Source organism: Mobula hypostoma, chromosome 3, assembly GCF_963921235.1.
Source record: "Mobula hypostoma chromosome 3, sMobHyp1.1, whole genome shotgun sequence".
In the NCBI taxonomy this organism is placed as follows: Eukaryota; Metazoa; Chordata; class Chondrichthyes; order Myliobatiformes; family Myliobatidae; genus Mobula; species Mobula hypostoma.
In genome coordinates this window covers 203,823,161-203,846,831 of record NC_086099.1, presented here as the reverse complement: position 1 = coordinate 203,846,831, position 23,671 = coordinate 203,823,161, and the positions used below count along the sequence as shown (strand labels likewise).

The 23,671-nt window shown below is 42.5% G+C and overlaps 1 protein-coding gene across 1 annotated transcript in view; it reads left to right on the top strand.

Annotated features, from left to right (window-relative positions):
* The first annotated feature begins 19,317 nt into the window (after window positions 1–19,317).
* Window positions 19,318–23,671, top strand: part of gtpbp4 (GTP binding protein 4) — a 29,191-nt gene continuing 24,837 nt past the window's right edge. Inside the window, exons 1-2 of the mRNA XM_063044390.1 lie at window positions 19,318–19,451; window positions 23,339–23,509. Coding sequence (XP_062900460.1) covers window positions 19,404–19,451; window positions 23,339–23,509 — 219 coding nt within the window. The 5' untranslated portion in view covers window positions 19,318–19,403. The remainder of the gene's footprint in view (window positions 19,452–23,338; window positions 23,510–23,671) is intronic.

The following is a 23,671-nucleotide window of genomic DNA, read 5'->3' as shown; positions in this document are numbered from 1 at the left end:
TCTACTGGAAAGCCTGCATTAAAATGAATCTCGGGATAGTATTTACTTTGAACTTTGAATTAGATTTGAAGATTCATCCATGATTCTGCACACTTGTGAGGGCTCGTTACACTTATTCTTGCAGTTAATCCATAATTCTAGGAGCTGTATTTCTAACACTGACATCCATGGCTCTCTAAGTACCTACAAAACCACCACTTTTGAGCACATAATACCCCAGTGCTTCAGTTAAGGTCACCAGTGCAGGAAAGCCACACTCTCCAATGACTCATTCATCGTTTTTAATCGCAAAACACATTGATGATTTCGGATGAGTTCAGATCCTCTAGCAGACACGGTGTACGTCAAACTTTGAAAGGTTCAGATTAGTTTTAATTAGTATGACACAAGCAGAATGCTGTTGAAGCAGACAGCTAATGAACCACATGGGAGGTGTTGTCTGCACAAGGGTATTGTGCAAATGAGGAAGCAGAACACATTAAGAGTTCTACCTAAATTTCAATCGGGGCTACATTAATCATGCATGAAAATCCTGTACCATTTCTAGTGATAAACCTATAATGGATTGAGGAGGCTCTTCTGAATATCATGCCTTAGGTTCCTCTTGGGGGAGTAATCGTATTTGTACATTTCTCCCCTGCAGTTTGCTCACATATGCCATTTAATCCTCTGAGTTTAGTGTTTCCTTTAATCTGCTTTCAAAGTAAATTGAAGTGGACAATTTACTAATTCCACATCCTTGGGATGTTGGGGGGAAAAGGAGCCACTGGATGAATCCAATGCAGTCACACAGAGTATATGCAAACTTACACAGACAGCTCAAAGTAAATTTATTATCAAAATATGTAAACAACAGGAATTCTGCAGATGCTGGAAATTCAAGCAACACACATCATCAAAGTTGCTGGTGAATGCAGCAGGCCAGGCAGCATCTGTAGGAAGAGGTGCAGTCGACATTTCAGGCCGAGACCCTTCGTCAGGACCCTGCGTCCTGACGAAGGGTCTCGGCCTGAAATGTCGACTGCACCTCTTCCTACAGATGCTGCCTGGCCTGCTGCGTTCACCAGCAACTTTGATGATGTGTGTTGATCAAAATATGTATATGTTTTCATATACAGTACTGTGCAGAAGTCTTAAACACTTGTGTATAGCTAGGGTGCCACAAAAAAAAACATATTTCATGACATATGTGAGTGATAATAAACCTGATTCTGATATGGGTCTCTATTGTGGACTGAGAGTGGGAAGATGGCAGGGGGAGGGGAAATCATTGTTGGGAAAAGTGGAAGGGAGAAGGGAGGAAGTGGGAAGCACCAGAGAGACATTCTGTAGTGATCAATAAACCAATTGTCTGGAATCAAATGAGCTTGCCCGGTGTCTCAGTACTGGGTGTGTCTGCACCCACACCACCCCCTGCCCCTGACACGCCTTCACTGCCACCTGTCCCATACCCCTCACATGGCACCCCTTGCCCCTGGCACGCCTTCACTGCCACCTGTCCCATACCCCTCACACAGCTCTCTACCCTCGACATTCCCAACATCTTTTGGTCCCGCTGGACTTACAAACTCGCTCTGCGCTCCGCGTTGACAAATACTGTGCAAAAGTCTTACACACCCCAGTGAGAGATACAGTATGTGCCCAAAACTCCTGCACAGTACTGTGTTATGGTCAGATTCACTTTCTTTCAGGCATTTACAGAGAAATAAGAAATACAATGGAATTTATGATAAACTACATACAAACAACAAAGACTGACGGACAATCGCTGTGCAAAAGAAGACAAACTGTGCAAATCAAGCATAATGAGAACAGGAGTTGTAAAGATTCCTTGAAAGGTGGTAAAATCACTTCAAAGCAGCAGTGATTGAAGTTATTCATTAGGGTTCAGGATCCTGTTTCTGAACCCGGTGCTGAAGTTCCTAAGGCTTCTGTACTGCCTGGCCGATGGTAGTAGTGAGAAGAGAGCCTGGTCTGGATGGGTGGGGGTGTCTTTGATAATGGACGCTGCTTTCTTGTGGCAGCGCTCCATGTAAATGTATTCAAAGGTAGGGAGAGCTTTGCCTGTGATGGGCTGGATTGTGACCACGGCTTCCTGTAGCCTTATCTGTTCCTGGGCATTGATGTTTCCATACCAGGCCAGGGCGCAACTAGTTTGGATACTTTCCACTATCAAAGTTTTTGGTGACATGCCAAAGTTATGCAAACTTCTAAGAAAGTAGAGGAGCTGTTGTGCCTTCTTTGTGATAAGACTTAGGCACTAGTCCCAGGACAGATCCTCTGCTATGTTAATGACGAGGAATTTAAAGCTACTGATCCTCTCCAACTCTATTACCCTAATGACGACTGACTCACGGACCTATGGCTTCTTCCTCCTGTAGTCGATTATCAGCTGTTAGTTTTTACTGACATTGAGTGCAAGGCTGTCGTTGTGGCACCACTCAACCAGATTTTCAATCTCCCTCCTATATACTGATTTGTCACCACCTTTTTAATTGGCAAACAACAGTGCAGTCATCAGCAAGCTTAAATAAGGTTTTTGGGGCTGTAATTAGCGACAGGATCGTAAGTATAGAGTGAGTAGATCAGGGGGCTGAGCACGCAGCTCCATGTTGCACTGCTGTTGCCAATTCATGCTAAATGGGGTGTGCCAGCAAGTAAGTTGGGGATCCAGTTGCACAGGACAGTACCAAGGCTTAGGTGTTGCAGCTTAGTGATGAGCTCTGTAGGGAGGATAATGTTGAATGCTGAGCTGTAGTCAACGAAGAGGATGCTGATGCTTGCCTTGTCCAGGTGTACCAGAGTGGAGTGAAGAGCCAATGAAAAGGCATCTGCTATTGACCTGTTGTGACGGTAGGCAAACTGGAGTGGATCCAAATCACTCCTCAGGCATGAGTTGCTAGGTTTCATGATGAACCCCTTGAAGCACTTCATCACAGTGGTTCTAGGTGCCACTGGATAATAGTCCCTGAGGCAGGTTCTTCTTGGGTACCAGTATGAGTGAGGCCTGCTTGGTGCAGCTGGGTACCTCCGACCGCCCAAGCGGGAGGTTAAGGATCTCAGTGAGCACAGTCCCCAGTACTCTGTCAGATACACCATCCAGGTGGATGCTTTCCAAAGGGTTAACCCTCCTGAAGGATGTTCTCACATTGGCCTCAGAGACTGAGATCACAAGATCGTCGGGGGCTCTGGGGATTCATGAAGATTCCTCTGTGCCCCATTGGGAAAAAAATACATAAAATAGCTTGAGCTCACCTGGGAGAGAAACCTCACTGCTCTTGATGTTGCTTGGTTCTGCTCTGTAGGAGGTGATAGCATTCAAGCCCTGCTGCAGCTGTCAAGCATCCCTCCAAGATACAAGTTTAGTCCGGGATTGCCTCTTTGCATCTGAGATGGCTTTCAAGAGGTCATTCCTGGGCCTCTTTTACTTCCCTGGATCACCAGTCCTAAACACCACTGACTTAACCCTCAGAAGATTACAGGTCTCTCCGTTCATGCAGGACTTTTGATTGGAGAAGACTCTGAATAATTTTGTGGGGACACACGCGTGCACCTGTGTCCTTATAGACAGTGCCCAAGCTCAAGATTAAATCCGTGTCCTTGAATCGCTGATTTGAATTCCAGCCTATAGATTGGATATCGCTCAGAAATCACACAGATGACCAGAAGACAAGTTCAGCAGTGATTATGGTTACACAGTGGTTAAATTACAAGACCAGTCGCCAAAAATCTGGACTTTAGGTAGTTGCCTAGACACTAGACTACGTAATGTCATGTATTGTGCGTCACACATTTCAGTTTCCATGAAAACTCGTTTCCAAGTGAAGAGCCCTCAAACAGATCATCCCCATTCAATTTCAAGCTATTAGAAACTTGGAATCAAACAAAAACAGATGGGAGTCACAATATCCATGGAGCTACAAGATCACTGAAAAAAAAATCTACTTCCTTCATTAGTGTCCTTTAAGCATTTAATTTCACCATCTTTACATGTTTTCTTTCTAAGTGCCTCTTCAGGTCAGCGGTAATGGGGGATAAACAATAAATGCTGGCAATGCTGATGGCACTCACTTCCTTGAAAGCATTGGATTGGTCTTCAAAACTTTGGGAAATCATCCAGATTTTTGGGCCTTAATTTCTACTTTTTGAAACTGAGTCAAAAGGAGAAATTTGTAGATACATTTTTAAAATGGAATGTGATCAATGATGATCACAAAATATTAAGAAGCTCTGTTGATACAGACACAGGTACAGGGAATAGCTAGGAGGAAATCGATCTTTTTAACCAACTTCAATTTTCAGGAAATGACAGAAGAGTACAATAGTAGTATTATTTGCTTATCAGTATTATTTATTTGCTATTTATGTATTATTATTATTTGTATTTGCTCAGTTTATCTTCTTTTGCACATTCGTTGTTTGTCAGTCTTTGTGTGTAGTTTTTCCACTGATTATATTGTATTTCTTTGTTCTACTGTGAATGCCTGCAAGAGAGTGAACCTTAGGGTACTATATGGTGACATATAATACTTTGATAATAAATATATTTTGAACTTAAAAAAATACAAACATCTTAAAATTTTAGTACAGAATCTGTCTGGCTTGTGATTATGCAGAGGTGCTAAAGATCCCAAAGACCTCCAAAGACCAGAAGAGTTTTCTCCTGATTTCCCATTGAAAATATCTATTAGCAACAACAACTGTTCTTTATTATTTATGGGATGTTGGTGGTACAGAGCATCTACAGTGTTTGCTTACACAGGTATAGGAATTAGGGGTGATTCCTTTCAAAGTTTTCAGAGCTGTTTGACACGAGACGATAGTACATATTTATTAAAAGCTTTGTACTCTACACTTCTGCTTATGTGTTTTTTTCATTGAAACTGGAGTTCATAAGTGGATGATTTAAATTTATTTTATTAATTCACAACAGCATGAATTCACATAAAACTAACTTTGTAAACATTTGCTTTTTGATTAAATCTTTGACATAAATCATAGCTATGCAAGAAAACATGAAAAAGAAAAAAAACAAAACTGAAAAAAAAACAAACCCCATCTCCAAAGAAAAACAGAATTCTTTTTCATTTTTTTTTCAGTTTTTTTTTGATTTGTATTATCCGTTGTCAGTTCCACATGATTGGGAGCTTTGTTAACTTACACTATTTGATTTTATAATTACTTTTCCTAAATGTAACAATATTTCTCCTACTATTTGTATTATTACTATGTTTTGTTTCTATACTTCGAAATTAATAAAAAGATTGAAAAAGAAAGAAATTATAGCTATGCGACAAATTTCAACATTAAGTTTGATGTATATTTATTATCAAAGAATGTATAAACTATGCAACCTTGAGATTTGTTTGCTCACAGGTAGCCACAAAGCAAGAAACCCAAAAGAGCCCAATTAAAGAAAAAAAGAATAAGAAAATAAAAAATAAAAGACCTACACCGGAAGCACAAGAGAAAAAAAGAAATACACGCAATTCATGCAAACAATTGAAGCAAAGATCAACAATCCAAACTAAAAATTGAGTCCTCAAATCCAAACCCCAGAGCAGCCCAGGGTCGGACTAAAGCCTTGCTTTTCAGTTCATCATATTAGCAGCCGTGGAGCACAACAGCTGGGCTGGTCTTCATAGCCTCAGCGCCATAGAGAGAGAGGAATGACCATCGCGGAGAATGAGTGAAATAGCCTCTCACCCTGGATCCGAACACCCTATGTTTTCAGTCTGTCTGGGCTAGCGTTTAAATTGACGAAAATGATGGAACAGTGAAAGGCTTTGGAGAGAGGAGAGAATATTGTGGCGAGCAAGCAAAATTGGCTCTCGCCTCCGATCTGGGCTGGTGTTTAAATTGTCTGAACAGCGTATTGTACCTCGCACTAGGGCCCAGGCACCACTGCAGCGAAAGGCTCCAGGCCTAGACCACACCGCCCAGTGACTCGCTCTGGGTCCAGATTTCATCGGCCAGGCTGAAGCCATCTCAAGCTCTTCAAATCAGCTCAGCGCCCAACCTTGCATCCGGGGCAGTTGTACGGGCACCAAATTTCCTCAGCCCATGCCCTGACTTCCCCTTTCAGCACCCAGAGCAATCCAGCCTTGCTCCCGGGCCAGCTGTATAGGCTTTGGAACTTCATCTGGAACAATTCTGCAACACACCATCTTGACTCACCCTCTGAACTCGCCTCGCCATCGCTCGCCCCTTCACTGTTTATAGCAATAATTTAACATATTGTTGTGTGTCTGGAAAAAATTCCAACAATATTGATTTAATTCAAGTACTTTATCTTCAAACACACAGCCAAATTTTCAATCACACTGAGACAAGTTATGAATTTATTTGTTAAATTTATTAAGAAATTTAACAATGTGGTTTCTAATCAAACATTTAATTCACTTTTTGCCATTTCACTGAATTTAATGAGATATCAGATTTAAGTTGCACTGGATAAATCAAACATGGAGAGTCATAATGAACAGTTCTATATAGAAGCATGTCAATGAGTGAAAGATTGAATACGTACAAAGTCAGTCATCCAGGACATCTTCAAGGAGCGTTGCCTCAAAAAGGCAACATCCATTATTAAGGACATGCCCTCTTCTCGTTGCTACCACCAGGAAGGTACAGGAGCCTGAAGGCACACACTCGATGACTCAGGAACAGCCTGTTCCCCTCTGCCAACAGATTTCTGAATGGACAATAAACCCATGAACGCTACCTCACTTTTTTAACTACTATTTTGCACTGCTTTTTAAATTAAATGTATATATACTCACGGTAATTCATAGCTTTTGTTACTGTGTATCGCAATGTACTGCCTGCTGCTGCGTTTCACAGCAGATGCTGATGATATTAAACCTGATTCTGATTCTGATCAGAACAGGTTTGAAAAAGGTGAGGTCTTAAAATTTACTTTCAAAACTTGGAATGAAACAACTAATCTTTAAAGAGAAGTCGTTGGTCAGAAATTAAACAATGGTACAGTCTGCAGATGCAAGAATTAAAACATCTGCTGGAAGAGCGTAACTAGTTGAGCACCACTTGTGTGGAGGAAAGAACTGTCGATGTTTAGTGTTAGTCCCTGCTTCATTCCTGACTCCCTTGTCCTTGACCTGAAATGCTGACAACTCCTCCCCCTCCTCCCCTACATGGACTACCTCATACCATGTTTCCGTCCCCAACAAAACTTGAATTCAATGACAGATTGACCTCAGGTGGGTGGCCCTCAAGCAGAACATTCATTGCTTCATTAATCCATTGCCCCAAACAGGTACTACTCATTTTCACAATCTGTGAAATGTAAGGGCCAACATAATTCATAGTAGCACAAGTAAATAAATCACTTCCACTCACTTGTTTAGGGTGTGTTCTTTGGTTTTGGACCGCAACCACATTGTGCATGGCAGGGTCCTATGAACAGCAATGTGTAAACAATCTCTTTATTGTGCACCCATGAGGTCAATGCAAACAAAAATTCATTTGCAAAGGGATCTTTTGCTTGCTGATCTGTAGCAATAATAGGGATGGTTTTAACTCCCCTAATACTGACTGGGACTGCCATAGTGTTGAGAAATTAACTACACGGAATTCATTAGTTTTGTCCAGAAATGATTTCTGAAACAATATGCAGATGGTCTAACTAGAGAAGGGACTCCTCCAAACCCTCCTCTTTGGAAGAGAGGACTGATAGTGGGGGAGTACCTTGGGAGCAGTGACTATAACTTTTTATATAGTTTTGGTAAAATTAAGACTGGTCCACAATTTAAAGTCCTAAACGGGGAAAAGCTAATTTTGAAGGCATTATACAGGAACTTGCACAGATTTATTGGGAGAGGCTTTTAGCAGGTGGGAGGATCTTAAAAGTGAGATTGGATGAGTTAAGGACCACACACACAAAATGCTAGTGGAGCTCAGCAAGTCAGGCAGCATCTTTGGAGGGGAATAAAATTCCTTCCATAGATGCTGCCTGATTTGCTGAGTTTATCTAGCATTTTATTTTGCTCAAGACTTCCAGCTTCTGCAGAATCTCTTGTGATTAAGATCTCAGAGTCAACATGTTCCATATTAAAGGGCAAGACTGGCAAGATTAGGGCACCTTGGTAAATGAGGGATATTGAGGCTCTGGTCAGGAATAGGCTACTGTGATTGAGCCCGTCCTTTGGGATGTAGGAATACACTTCAGAATTAACTTAGAAAGGCAAGATGGGTTCATGAGATATCCCAGGCAGCTCAGATCAAGGAGAAGTGTAAAAGATACTGTCAGCAACCAGGGAGCCAGAAGGTACCCTAAAGAAGTCTATGTATGGGAGATCGCTGACATCTTAATACTTCTCGTCCAAATTTATTGTGGAGAAGGAAGCGGAAGCCAGCGAGTTCAGGGAAGAGAACTATGATATCCTTAAACATATCAACAATATGAAAGAGGAGGTGTTGGCAGTCTTGAAGCCCATTGTGGACATTGTGGGGAAAAAGGGAAGAAATTGCTAGGGCTGTGGTGGAGATTAATGTAGCTACAGGTTAGGTACCCAAAGACTAGGGAATGGCTAATGCTGTGCCTTTGTTTGAGAAGGGCTGCAAAGTCAGGCTAGGAAACAACAAGCTGGTGAGGCTTGCATCAGCGGTAGGAAAGCTTTTGGAAGACATTCTGAGAGACAGGCTTTGTGTGTATTTGGACAAGTAAAGACTGATTAGGGTTAGGCAGCATGGCTTTGTGCATGGGGAAATAATGGATCATAAATTTAACATAAGACATAGAACAATACAGCACAAGGTCAGGTTCTATATCCTGCCTTTACTGCAATGACCATAATACCAATCTTACTGAATTCATCTGTCCTCTCATGATCTGTATTATTTATATTTTTCAAACAATCTTTATAGATGGCATGCAAAACCAGGTTTGTCACTTTATTTCAATACATTTGACAATAATATACCAATTTCATTTTCCCGCCTGTTTCTGCTTATTTACTTGTCCAAATGCCTCTTAAACATTGTTATCATATCTGCTTTTTCTCATTGCCGCCAGCAACAAATTTCAGGCACCAACCATCCTCTGTGTAAAAAAAATGCCTCAAAATTCTTCTTTAAACCTTCCTCCTTGCACCTCCAATGTAACTGAACACTTACCCACCCTAGCCATTCTCTCTTCTGCTCCCTGCCGCTGGGCAGAAGATACACAAACCTGGAGACGTAACACCGGGTACAAGGACAACACCTGTCCCACTGTTATAAGACGATTGAAGGACCCTCTTATATGATCAGATGGTCTCTTGATTTCACAATCTACCGTGTAACTTTCTTACACTTCAGTGTCTGCCGGCTCAGCACTATCTCTGTAAATGTAACACGACATCCTGCATGGTTATTGCTCCTCCCTTGTATTAACTCTGTGCATTGATGTGGTGAAACGACCTGTATGGATGGCATGCAAAACAAGGCTTTAATTGTACCTCCTTACATGTGAGAACACTAAACCAACATAACAATGTCATTTCCCAATTTAACAAGCCACGGAGTATCATCTTTTGGATGAGATACTTGGCTGAGGCCTCATCTACCCTTCAAATGGAACCTGTGACACTATTTGAAGGAAGTGTACAAATGAGGTGCAGGGGGAGTGCCCTGAACGGTACGTATTCCTCAGTTATTCCTGGGCAGCACAACTCAAGGATGATCCAAGACTCTTGGAGTTGAATTTAGTCATGTGTTACACGTCACTGAGCTGAATTTCACATGCTTGGACTCATCTGTGCATTATATTATAGAGTCATGGATTTATATACTGAAACGTGTCCTTCATCCAACTCAAATCTGACTCAGACTAAGTTAAGCCAATTGCTTTCACTTGGCGCTCTAAACCTTTTATTTCCATCTACCTGTACAAAAGGAATTTTTTTAAAGAATGTAATCATACCCAATTCTACCTCTGCCTCTGTTCATCCTCTGTGCAAAACAGTTTCCCTTTTAATTTTTCCCTCACCTTAAATCTACACCCTTTAGCTTGGGACTTTCATATCCCGGGAAAAAGACTGTGACCACGTCCTCGAGCCTGGTGCCATGTGCTTTCGTATCTTCTGCCCAATAGTAGTGGGGAGACAAGAGGACATGTGGGCTGGAAGGAGTCCTTGATTATGTTGGCTGCTTTACTAAGGCAGCAAATGTGTAGATAGAGTTCATGGAGTCCTCGTGCACAACTCCATGGAGTTTCTTGCATTCTCTGGCAGAGCAATTGCATACTAAGCTGTGATGTAATAGGATGCTTTAAGCAGTGCATCTGTAGCAATTGGTGAGGGTCAACAGAGTCAGGCTGAATTGAGGATACAGGGGTATACTCTACTCTCTCTACACTAATGGCTGTGTGGCTAGGCACAGCTCAAACACCACCAATAAATTTGCTGTTGATACCACTGCTGCTGGCAGAATCTCAGATGGCGATGTGGAAGCAAACAGGAGTGAAATAGGTGGGTTGGTAGAGTGGTATCACAGCAATGCCTTACAATCAACGTCAGCAAGGACAAGGAACTGTTTGTGGAGTTCAGGAAGGGGAAGCTGGGAAGTACACACCAATCCTCAGTGACAGGACTGTGGTGGAAAGGGTTAAAAGCCCTAACTTCCTGGGCACCAGATGCTTCAGAGGGTTGTAGGCCAAGCCAGGTCCATCACAGTCACAAGTCTCCCCACCACTGAGGACATCTTTTTTTAAAATTTAAATTTTTATTATTATTTATTCTTACTTTACAAAGCAGCACAGCATATCACGGAGAAGATACAGTACAGCATATTTACACAGCCATCCCATGACAGGAAAACAAATAAAACTTAGAGACAGAAAGAAGTTCTAATTTAGGTTTAAATTAACATACAACCAAAATTGATCCCACGCGTCTTCCACTTTTCCCTCGCTGTTAATTCTTCCCAACATGTGTTCATATGATGAAATCTTAATCATTTCCTCAGTCCATTCCTTCACAGTGGGACATCTGGGTTTTTTCCAGTTTTGCAATATAGATCTTGCAACTGTGATGAGACCCACCTCTAAAATAGTAAATTTGTCATTGTTTACATTAGGTATCATTGTCCGACCACCCAAGAGACAAAACCGTGGGACATCTTGAAAAGACAGGTCCTCAAGAATGGTCATTAACCTCATTAAGGTCCCACACCATCAGGGATGTGTCCTGTTCGCATGACTATCGTCAGAAAGGAGCCTGAGGACCCGCACTCAATGATCTAGGAACAGCTTCTTCCTCTGAATTATGAGGAAAGCTTGAACAGGTTAGGACTTTTTCACTGGAGCAGAGGAGAATGAGAGGAAATTCGACAGAGGTTTATTATGAGGGTTATAGATAGGATAACTGCAAGCAGGGTTTTCCCACTGAAGTTAGCTGAGAACTAGAGGTGATAGGTTAAGGGTGAAGGTGAAATATTTAAGGGGAACCTGAGGGGGATTTCCCTCATTCAGAGGAGGGTGCAAATATAGAATGAGCTGCCAAGGGAAACTTGAATGCTGGTTCGGTGGCAGGATTTAAGAGAAGTTTGGTTAAGTACATGGATGGGGAGGGGATGGATGGCTATGGACCAGGTGCAGATCGATGGAACGAGGCTGAATAACAGTTCAGCATGGACAAGATGGGCTGAAGAGCCTGCCTCTGTGCCGTACTGTTCTATGACTCTGCCATCTAGAATTCTGAATGTCCCATGAACCCATGAACACTACCTCCCTATTCTTCTTTTCCACTATTAATTTTTTATGGTAACTTACACTAATTTGTTCTTCCTGCACTGTACTGCGGCCACTGAACAATTAATTTCACAACTAATGTCAGTGGCAATAAACCTGATTTGGATTCGGATTCTCTTGGTGCACTTCCTTGTCGATGGCATGGTCGAGAAAGTTAGTTGGACCTGGGCCTATTCGTGCTGTTTACACCCAGGAACTTGAAGCATTCAAACATCTCAACTTCAGCATCATCGACATAAACAAGACTCTGTGCACTACCACGCCCCCCCCCCCACTTCCTGAAGTTAACAACCGGCTCTTTTGTTTTGCTGACAATAAGGGAAACGTTCTTGTTATGACACCATGTCACTAAGCTCTCTATCTCCTTTCTGTACTCTGGCTCATTGTCATTTGATATTTGGCCCACTACAGTGTTGTCTTCTGATAACTTGTGGATGAAGCTGGAGTGGTATCTGGCCCCACAACTGTTAGTATATCAGGAGGGCAAGGACACAGCCTTGAGAGGCACCAGTGTACAAGATAATCATGGTGGGGGTGTTGCTGCCTACCCTTACTGATTGAGCAAGAAGTCAAGGGTCTGGTTGCAATGGGAGGTGTTGTGTTCCGGGTTTATGAGTTTACTTGGACTTATGGTATAGAAGGCAGAGCTAAGTCACTGAATTGTACTCTGATGTATGGTGTCTTTATCATTCAGATGCTCCAGAGATGAGTGTAGGGCCGGGGAGATGACATCTATAATCGACCTGCTTCGGTAGTTGCTCAAGCTTTCGATGGAGGAGGAATTGGGCAACATATTTTGTCCTGGGATGCTACAAGTATTGTATGTCCACCTCATGATTCATGCATAGAATTTCCATAGCTGAGGTCCACATTACTGTTTGCCGCAGGCAACCATACTCACAGCAGAATTCACAATCAGAATGACTTAATTGTCCACCACCCCACTATGCTCTGTGATAACAAGACAGAAATCCATGTAGAAAGGATGTTTCCCAGAACTGATATCAGCTGTTGCCAGAAGAGATGCATATATTGTTGGCCCACCCTATCTGGCTTCCAAAAGCGTAGCTGCCAAACTAGAATTTCTGGGCTTATGTCTCCATGCAATTTAAAAACTACCTTCTAATGTCCCTTTTAAATGTGGTAATAAAAGACACCTTAACATAATGGAGGAAGTGTTTAACTGAGGAATAGAAAGCTAAGCCCCCTCTCTCTCTATTCGCACTGGAAAAGGGCACAAGGGACAGAACGAAGTGATGTTGGCGCTAAACAGCGACTCTGTTGCTTGCATCTTTGGAAACAGCTCTATTTCTATCTTTAATATCTCTGTTTTTCCCTTTCAGGGTTCTTTTGAAGACCCGGACCTGGAGTTACACGCTAACTACGGTTCTTTGTGGGAAAGGGACCCGCTCTCGGGGTTTCATAACTGGCCGTCGTTTGGCATGCCAAGGGCTCAGCCTTAGAGTTTGGCTTGGATTTGGAAGCCTAGGATCTTGGGCTCTGGAGGTGGACGGATCGAAAATCAGTGTCACGGCAGGAGACCCACGTGTTGTTGGGGGAGTCAGAAAATCTACGGCTGTGTGCCCAGAGACTCGAGATCTTTGGGCACAGAGCTAGATAAAAGCAACGTAATGAACTTATAACATCATAAACCAGTGAGTTGTTTGTTATGTCTCCACACTCGCTGGGAAAATGGAGACATCTCTTTCACCTTTATTAGGGAGAGAGAGAGCCTGTGGTATGTCGAATACTGGGTGAAACGCGAAGTCTTTGGGGTAACTGCAAGTCTGTGTCTTTGCTGTTGCTTTACTCACGCTTGAATGCTCAGCGGCGGGTGCCAGTGCTTTTTTTTGCCGGTGGCGGGGTGGGGGGAATCATTGCTTGCTGCCGCTTACGCATGGGAGGGAGGGGAGCTGGGGGGAACTTTGGGGTTCTAACATTTAACTGTCATTCATTCTTTGGGGCACTCCTCAGTTTTCATGTTTGGTTGCGAAGAAAAAGCATTTCAGGATGTATATTGTATACATTTCTCTGACATTAAATGTACCTTTGAAACCTTTGAATTGACCTTTTTGAGGGGATCGTTTTGGGTTTCTTTGCCCAAATCAAAAATCTAGGCCCAAATGGAAATTCAGGATTTCTGAAAACATTTTACGGCCATGAAATAACTTTGAAATGTGACTTCTATTGTAATATAGAAACCTAATAGGCAGTTGTGGATTCAGCAAGGTCATAGATGGATTAAAATTTATTATCAGACTACACATATGTAACCACATACCAACATGTGATTCTTGCAGCTCTGTTAATAATTTCTTAATTTTGTCTGTTAATAACTCTTTAATTTCTTAATTTGCCCTCCCCCCACAATTCCATTTGTCCAAACTTTGTTCAACAACTTAATGTATGGAAGTTTATTGAGAGCATTCCAAAAATCCAGGTACACCTCTACTAGCTATATCTTCAAAGAACTCAATAAAGTTTAAGAGTGTAATTTCCCTTTAACAAATCCATATTGATTGTGCTCAATCATATTATAATTTTGTAACATCTCAGGCTGAAGACCCTTATGCAGAATTGAGAAAGAGAAGTTGCAGATCTTCAAATAACTTGCTTTTTTCAACAACCTAAGTCTGAATATGAAGAAGAGGACGGAAATGATTGTGGACTTTAGGAAGTTGCAGATGAACCAACCATCCCTGCGCATACATGGCTCCTCCGTAGAGATTTAGTGTACCAAGTTCCTGGGAGTTCACATCATGGATGACCTCACCTGGTCCCTCAATATCACTTCTCTGAATAAGAAGGCACAGCAGCGTTTCCACTTCCTGAGGAAATCAAGGCAAGCAAGGCTCCCCTCTCTCCCCATCAGCTAAACTGAATTTTACAGGAGCACCATTGAGAGCATCCTGACAAGCTGTGTCTCCATCTGGTATGCATCAGGTCAGAAGTCCCTGCAAAGGACTGTGAGGACAGCCGAAAGGGTCATAGGGTTCCCCCCACTATCCAGAGGATACATTTATCAGGAGCACCGTGTACGCAGGGCCCTTAGTATTATCAAGGATCCCACCCATCCATCCATCTAGTATCACCTTTGTGACTTTCTACCGTCAGGCAGGAGACTACGATGCATAAAGCCAAGAGTGGTCAGGGTGGGACACAGCTTCTTCCCTCAGGCCACTAGGCTTCTGAACTCCCTGCCTCATCACATTTGAAATGTTAGTGGATAATTTGTACTGTAATGTATGGATCAATTTCTTTCAGAGCAATGACCCGCCCCCCCCCCACATCATGTACTGATCTGTTGTCTGCGCATGTACATTGTTCTCTCTCTCTTTCTCTCTCTCGCTGCAAGGTGAATACACCAGTTAAAGCCATCTCCCCTGTGCATGCTTTCACTTAATCGATATGTAGCTGTGCACAGACACAACAAATTGGTGACAAGGACGAACCTGAATATCACGAACTGCACCGACAGTTATGGCACGATTACATGGAACAGCGAGAGATACACTGTACAGAGGAGGCTGTCACAGATGCAGGTGAGTTCAGTGTATAGTAACAGTGAAAGACACATACAAACATAGAAACATAGAAAATAGGTGCAGGAGTAGGCCATTCGGCCCTTCGAGCCTGCACCACCATTTATTATTCTCATGGCTGATCATCCAACTCAGAACCCAGCCTTCCCTCCATACCCCCTGACCCCTGTAGCCACAAGGGCCATATCTAACTCCCTCTTAAACATAGCCAATGAACTGGCCTCAACAGTTTGCTGTGGCAGAGAATTCCACAGATTCACCACTCTCTGTGTGAAGAAGTTTTTCCTAATCTCGGTCCTAAAAGGCTTCCCCTCTATCCTCAAACTGTGACCCCTCGTTCTGGAACTCCCCAACATCGGGAACAATCTTCCCGCATCTAGCCTGTCCAATCCCTTTAGGATCTTATACGTTTCAATCAGATCCCCCCTCAATCTTCTAAATTCCAACGAGTACAAGCCCAGTTCATCCAGTCTTTCTTCATATGAAAGACCTGCCATCCCAGGAATCAATCTGGTGAACTTAAAGTGAAAATAACGTGGCGATGGCTTCAGTCAGGAAAGTGACGAATTTGATGGCACAAATGAAGGCTGGGAGTTGTATAACGAGGATTGAACTGTATTGTAACGCGAACAATGTGGAGGAGAAAAAGAAAGCCCCTACACTTCTTAGCTTAATGGGCCCAAGGATGTACTGTATCTTATGCAACTTAGTAACTCCTGAAAAGCAAGCAAGCAAGACTTTGACGAAATTGTTACAATTTTACAAAATCACTTGAGCCCTAAATCACTGGTAATAGTTGGGAGATTTAGATTTTACAAAAGGAACCAGTCAAAAGATGAATACATTTCTGAATACATTGCAGAACTGTGCAAACTTACTCAGTACTTGACTTTAGAGATGGACTTTCTCATGCATTAAGGGATAGGCTAGATGAAGGTAGTGCAGTGGATGTGATCTATATGGATTTTAGTAAGGCATTTGACAAGGTTCCATACGGTAGGCTTATTCAGAAAGTCAGAAGGCATGGGATCCAGGGAAGTTTGGCCAGGTGGATTCAGAATTGGCTTGCCTGCAGAAGGCAGAGGGTCGTGGTGGAGGGAGTACATTCAGATTGGAGGATTGTGACTAGTGGGGTCCCACAAGGATCTGTTCACAAGATCACAAGACAAAGGAGCAGAAGTAGGCCATTTGGCCCATCGAGTCTGCTCCGCAGCTCCCCCATGAGCTAAACAATTCACCCATCTAGTTCCAATTTCTGGCTTTTTCCCCATATCCCTTGATACCCTGACTAATTAGATACCTGTCAATCTCCTCCTTAAACACCCTCAATGATCGGGCCTCCACAGCTGTATGTGGCAACGAATTCCACAAATCCATGACCCTCTGGCTAAAAAAATTTCTCCTCATCTCTGTTTTAACTGGGTACCCTCTAATTCTAAGACTATGGCCTCTTGTCCTGGACTCACCCACCAAGGGAAACAACCTTTCCACATCTACTCTGTCCAACCCTTTCAACATTCGAAACGTTTCTATGAGATCTCCTCTCATTCTTCTATACTATAATGAATACAATCCAAGAGCCGACAGACGCTCCTCATATGTTAGCCCCTGCATTCCAGGAATCATCCTCGTAAATCTTCTCTGAACTCTCTCCAACATCAGTATATCCTTTCTAAGATAGAGGGCCCAAAACTGCACACAGTATTCCAAATGAGGTCTCACTAATGCCCCATAGAGCCTCATCAACACCTCCTTACTCTTATACACTATTCCTCTTGAAATGAATGCCAACACAGCATTCGCTTTCCTTACCGCCGATCCAACCTGGTGGTTAACCTTTAGGGTATCCTGCACGAGGACCCCCAAGTCCCTTTGCACTTCCGATTTTTGAATTTTCTCCCCATCTAAATAATAATCTGTTCTGGGACCTTTACTTATCAATCTATCCTCATGAGGTACACCCTCCAATCCAGGCAACATCCTTGTAAATCTCCTCTGCCCTCTTTCTAAAGTATCCACAAATGAATCTTAAAAGTTTTATGTGGTGACATATATGTACTTTGATAATAAATTTACTTTGAACTTTGGAGAGCTGTCTGTGCACTTCAATATATCTACAGATGCACAGTTAAGAGCATCCTAATGTGCTGCATCACTGCATGGTACAGAAACTGCACTGTGGTGGGCAGGAAGGATCTACAATGTATAATCAGAAGTGCCAAATGCATCTCCGTCAACAGCTTACTGCCCACCACCAGGAGCATATTTGCAGAAAGGTGCTAGGAAAGGGCCAGTAACATCATGAAGGTTCCTACCCACCTGGCTCATGGACAGCATGTCCCACTCCCATCAGGGAGGAGGCTACGTAGCACCCGCACCAGAATCATCAGACTCAAAGACAAGTTACTTTCCCCAGGTAGTGAAGCTTGACTGTGACTCTGTGGCTAGGCACAGCTCAAACACCATCTGTAAATTTGCCGACAGTACAACCATTGTTGGTAGAATCTCAGGTGGTGACGAGAGGGCGTACAAGAGTGAGATATGTCAACTAGTGGAGTGGTGCCGCAGCAACAAGCTGGCACTCAACGTCAGTAAGATGAAAGAGCCGATTGTGGACTTCAGGAAGGGTAAGACGAAGGAACACATACCAATCCTCATAGAAGGATCAGAAGCGGAGAGAGTGAGCAGCTTCAAGTTCCTGGGTGGCAAGATTTCTGAGGACCTAACTTGGTCCCAACATATTGATGCAGTTATAAAGAAGGCAAGACAGCAGCTATACTTTATTAGGAGTTTGAAGAGATTTGGCATGTCAACAAATACACTCAAAAACTTCTATAGTTGTACCATGGAGAGCATTCTGACAGGCTGCATCACTGTCTGGTATGGGGGGGGGGGTGTGGTGTTACTGCACAGGACCGAAAGAAACTGCAGAGGATTGTAAATTTAGTCAGCTCCAACTTGAGCACTAGCCTACAAAATACCCAGAACATTTCCAAAGGCAGATTTATTGACCTCCAGCACCCAGGACATGCCCTTTTTACCTGTTACCATCAGGTAGGAAGAACAGAAGCCTGAAGGCACACACTCATCGATTCAGAAACAGCTTCTTCCCCTCTGCCATCTGATTCCTAAATGGACATTGAACCCTTGGACACTACCTCACTTTTAAAAAAAATATGTAGTATTTCTGTTTTTTGCACGATTTTTAATCTATTCAATATACGTATACTGTATATAGTATGCCTAATAAGATTTACTTATTTATTAATTTTTTTCTTCTATATTATGTATTGCATTGAACTGCTGCTGATAAGCTAACAAATTTAACGTCAAATGCCAGTGATAATAAACCTGATTCTGATTATCAATACCTCCACCGCACAACATCCCGCAATACTTTACCATTGATAGTCAGAGTCGCCTTATGTAAAAATTCTACTACGCCTGGCATTACTTTATGGACACGCAATCAAACAGATGTTTATAAGCTATCTTATGTACGTATTTATATTAATTGAATTGATTTTCTTACATCCTTTATATACACGATGAGTGAAAATCTTTACATTACGTCTCCGTCTAAATGCCTTTTTTAACTATTGTGTTCTTTATCTTGTTTTTTTTGTACTGCATGGAACCTGGTGTAACAATTATTTTGTTCTGCTTTACACACGTTTGTAAAATGAATTAAATGCACGAAATGAAGAATGGAGGGATATGGGCATTGTGTAAGCAGAAGCTATTCAACATTTTGACACCATCTTATGGAGACTAGATTTTTTAAAAAGTAAATGCTGGAAATAAATAATTCGAGGAGTATCTGTGGAGAAAAAAAACAGGTTAATGATATTCCAGCACCGTCTGCTTTCGTTTTATACCAGCAGTTCAATGCTGTATTTCTTCAGTCCAACCAATTGTTTACTACACAATCCCTCGGTTCACCTTGTACAATATTCCATTCTCTGCTGAGGACGCAGATGTTCTTCCTTGGAGGACCGAGGCGCTGAGCCCAGGAGGACCTGTACGAAGCACGTCGCAGATCTTGCCGGGGAGAGCTCCTTGGTATTCCCGGCGGCCTCTGCGGGTGACGGACTGGGACGCATGAGGAAGCGATGGCGCTCTACAACTTCAAGAAGATCACGGTGGTGCCGAGTGCCAAGGTGGGGTTCTGCGCGGAGGGACGGACGGACGAGCAGACAGGGGCAGGACGCCGGGACAGCACCCAGCCCGGCTGCTTGCTGGCCTGAAGGCACCGGTTCTGAGCCGTGAAGCTCCGGACACGTGTGTCTTTCTCTGAGTGCCAGCGGGTGCGAATGGAGATAGGGGCCCGAAAAGTTGTGGGGGAGGGCGGACACAGGGATAGTGCTGGGGTCCGGGTTGCAGACGGACGGAGGTGTTGGTGTGACAGGCGAGTAGGGAGTATGGAAGTTGTTAAAGAGAATGGGGGAAACGAGGACTCGGGGGTTGTGGGGTTCCAGGGTGTTAGAGGGATGAGGTTTTAGGAGAAAGGGGTGTTCGAGGAACGGATGGATGACGACGACGGGGGTGGTGGTGGTAACAAGGATGGTTAGAGGAATTGAGGGCTGCGGATACGGGGGATGATGGAGAGGAGGCAGTGGGAGAGGAACATGAATGGGAGTCACTGGTGTGTGGGCACTCAGGCTGGAGTTGGTGGCATGAGGATTTTGGGGAAAGTGATCACATGACTTCCACTTGCTGAATGGAGTATTAATTCCTAATTCAAACAAGATTTTGAATCCCACATGACTGCAGATATCCTATTCACTCTGGGGTTTAAAAAAAATATTGCAACCTTCCATAATATTCTGTATATTTCTGGGGTTTAAAAAAATATTTCAACCTTCCATAGTACCCTGTATATCTAGGGATTTTCATGGGATTTAAAAGCTAATTTGAAACGTCAGCTGTTTACTCTTTTTCATAGATGCTGCCTGACCTGCTGAATTCCTCTAGCATTTTGTGTGTATTGCTGTCATTTATGGAAGTGGGCATTCATAATTAGGTTAACTTCTTTTAACTATCTCCTTCCTCTGCCAATGTTGGACATTGTTTTTCTGTTAATCATTTGATATCAGTTTGTACTTTGGATCTGAGGCTTCAATTTAAGAAATGGCAGCTGTTTGGGTTTTCTGCTCTGTCACCATAGCATCCTTGTGGTTAAAGGTTTCTACTGCCACAATGATCTGGAATTTGATGAGCTTGTAGTTCCTCTAAAGTTTTCTATGATATCTCAGAATGTTGGTCATTTGTCAATGTGATATTCCAGGCAGCAACTTTAATTTTGTTCCATAGTTCAGCTTTCATTGTACAAAAATAAAATACTCTTGTAGATATAGTAATCTGAAATACAAAGTAAGGCTGGAAATAATCAGGTCAGTTAGCAGCTGCAGGGGGGGAAGCATCCAGTGTTTTGAAACAGATCCATTGCTTATCATCTTAATTGTACAGACTTGCTGGAAAATAATGTTGTGTTTGGATTTGTCAGTGATTTGCATTAACGGTGTAATGTTTGCACTTCTAAGCCACAGTTGGTCATGCAGTCCATTCTCAGTTCAGTACTGTAGATTCAGAAAAACTATTTTGTTGTAGGATACTTAATGTGTAAATGTGTTTAATTTGCCCAAGGATATGACTTCTGAAATAATTTTAATCATTACTATTCTGTTGCTAATTGAACATCAAGATTGATGTAAGTGCCACAGCGTTGACGAGTTTGCATCAATTATCTGAATTTGAAGTTATTGCCAGGAAGTATTTTTAATAGACTAAACTGATCTAAAATACTTAAACATGAGGAAATTTGCAGATGCTGGAAATTCAAGCAACATAACACAAAATGCTGGTGGAACGCAGCAGGCCAGGCAGCATCTATAGGAAGAGGTACAGTCGACGTTTCAGGCCGAGACCCTTCTAGTTAGTCCTGATGAGGGGTCTCGGCCCGAAACGTCTAAAATACTTGGCAGTTTTAGCAAACCAAATTTAATGAGATGGGGATCAAAAGCTTGGTCAAAGAATTCACTTTAAGAAGTGGCTATGTTTCATAAATGATGCAATACAGCTGGATATCTGACATTGCTGAATTCAATTTTGAGTTCGGAATTACAACTTACCTATTCAGAAGCTGATTTCCTGTTCATTGAGCTTGAATGGGGCTTACTTGGAACAGTGTAAGAGGGTTAAGGCAGAGATGTCAGAGTGAATTGGAGAATTAAGCTGACAGACAAAAGGCACTGAGGCTGGCGGGGGCATAAGTGAGTGTAGTTTCTATCACTAAGGAGAAGGTGCTTGAGCAGCTGAGAGGTCTGAAGGTGGATAAGTTGTCTGGACCAGATGGACTGCACCCGAGGGTTCTGAAAGAGGTAGCTGAATAGATTATGGAGGCATTAGTAGTGATCTTTTAAGAATCAGTACATGCTGGAATGGTTCTGAAGGACTGGAAAATTGCAAGTATCGCTCCATTCTTTAAGAAGAGAGGGAGATAGAGAAGGGAATCCTGAGTTAGCCTTACCTCAGTGGTTGGGAAGATGTTACAATCCACTATTAAGGATGAAGTTACAGGGTGTTTGGATGCACACGATAAAATAGATCAAAGTCAGCATGGTTTCCTTAAGGGGAAATCTTGACTGACGAACCTATGGGAATTCTTTGAGGAAATAACAGGCAGGATAGACAAAGAGTCAGTGGATGTTGTTTCCATGGATTGACAAAAGGCCTTTGACAAGGTACCACATGTGAGACTGTTGAACAAAATTACAGCCCATGGTATTACAGGAAAGATGTGAGCAGGATTGAAGATTGGCTGACTTGCAGAAGGCAGAGTGGGGGAAAAAGAGGGCCTTTTCTGATTGGCTGCTGGTGATTAGCGGTGTTCCGCAGGGGTTGGTATTGGGATGGCTTCTTTTCACATTATACGTCAATGATTTGGATAATGGGCGAAGATTGTAGATGATATGAAGATGGGGTAGCACGTGGAAGCTTTTGAGAGGGTGCAGAAGAGAATAACCAGGATGCTGCCTGGATTAGAGAACATGTCGTAAGAGGAAAGGTTGTGCAAGCTAGAGTTTAAAAACGCAAACATGAGGAAAGCTGCAGATGCTGGAAATTCAAGCAACATACACAAAATGCTGGTGAACGCAGCACGCCAGGCAGCATCTATAGGAAGAGGTACAGTCGACGTTTCGGGCCGAGACCCTTCGACGACCTCTTCATATAGTTGCTGCCTGGCCTGCTGCGTTCACCAGCACTTTTTATGTGTGTTGCAAGCTAGAGTTTATCTCTTTGGGATGACAGATGTTGATAGAGGTGTATATGATTGAGAAGGATAGATAGAGTGGACAGCTGGCAACTTTTTCCCAGAGCAACAGTGGCCAATACCAGAGGACATCCTTTTAAGCCTGTGGCAAGGATCGGGCCAGTTCATCTTGCTCCTCTGCTCTGTGCTGAACTAAGGGTCTGTGGCCGGACTCTCTTTGTGAACTTCAGTTCAGAAGTAAGTGTAGGGGAGCCTCTTATATTGGCACATGGATTTAAGAAATATGAAGTGTTCTGGGCTGTGTAGGAGGGAAGGTTATATTGACCATGGAATAGATTTATATAGGTTATAGCAACGTCATGAACCGAAGAGCCTGTACTGTGCTGTACAGTGTTCTGTGACTGATATGAAACAGGCAATGTGCCACAGGAAATGTTCTTGAATACATAATATGTAGCATATGATAGACTGCAGACAACGTGCTTTTGAAGTGAGCACTCTTCATGTATTTCTACTTAGTTCGCTGAAGATTATAGTCTGGCATTCCTTTGTAATAATGCCATTCAAAAATCAAATACAATGTTAAAATCTGATCATGTTGTTAAATGTATTCAAGTGTAACATGGGGAAAATTTAAAACTGCTGTAATCTTTCAAAGGAGCCTTTTGATGTTATTACAAATAAAAGATTTGTGGCTTGCAAACATGCAGAATGTTGTAGTTTCGACTGGAGTTGCTGTTCATGGTCCAACTTACTTTTCTATCTCTGTAATAGGACTTCATCGATCTGACATTGTCAAAAACCCAGCGGAAGACTCCAACTGTGATACACAAACATTATCAAATTAACAGAATTCGTCACTTTTACATGAGAAAGGTCAAATTTACGCAACAGAACTATCATGACCGTCTTTCTCAGATTCTGACTGATTTTCCAAAACTTGATGTAAGTCATCCAGTGTTGTGTGAAGTATTAAATTTAAGCATATTTATGCTGAATGCTTTTTTTTCCCGTAGAAACATTTAGATCAATGGCAAATAAATTGTATTTATTTATCTGCATATACAGCTGTGACATTTACTATGCTGTTATTCATAGCTTTTCGTG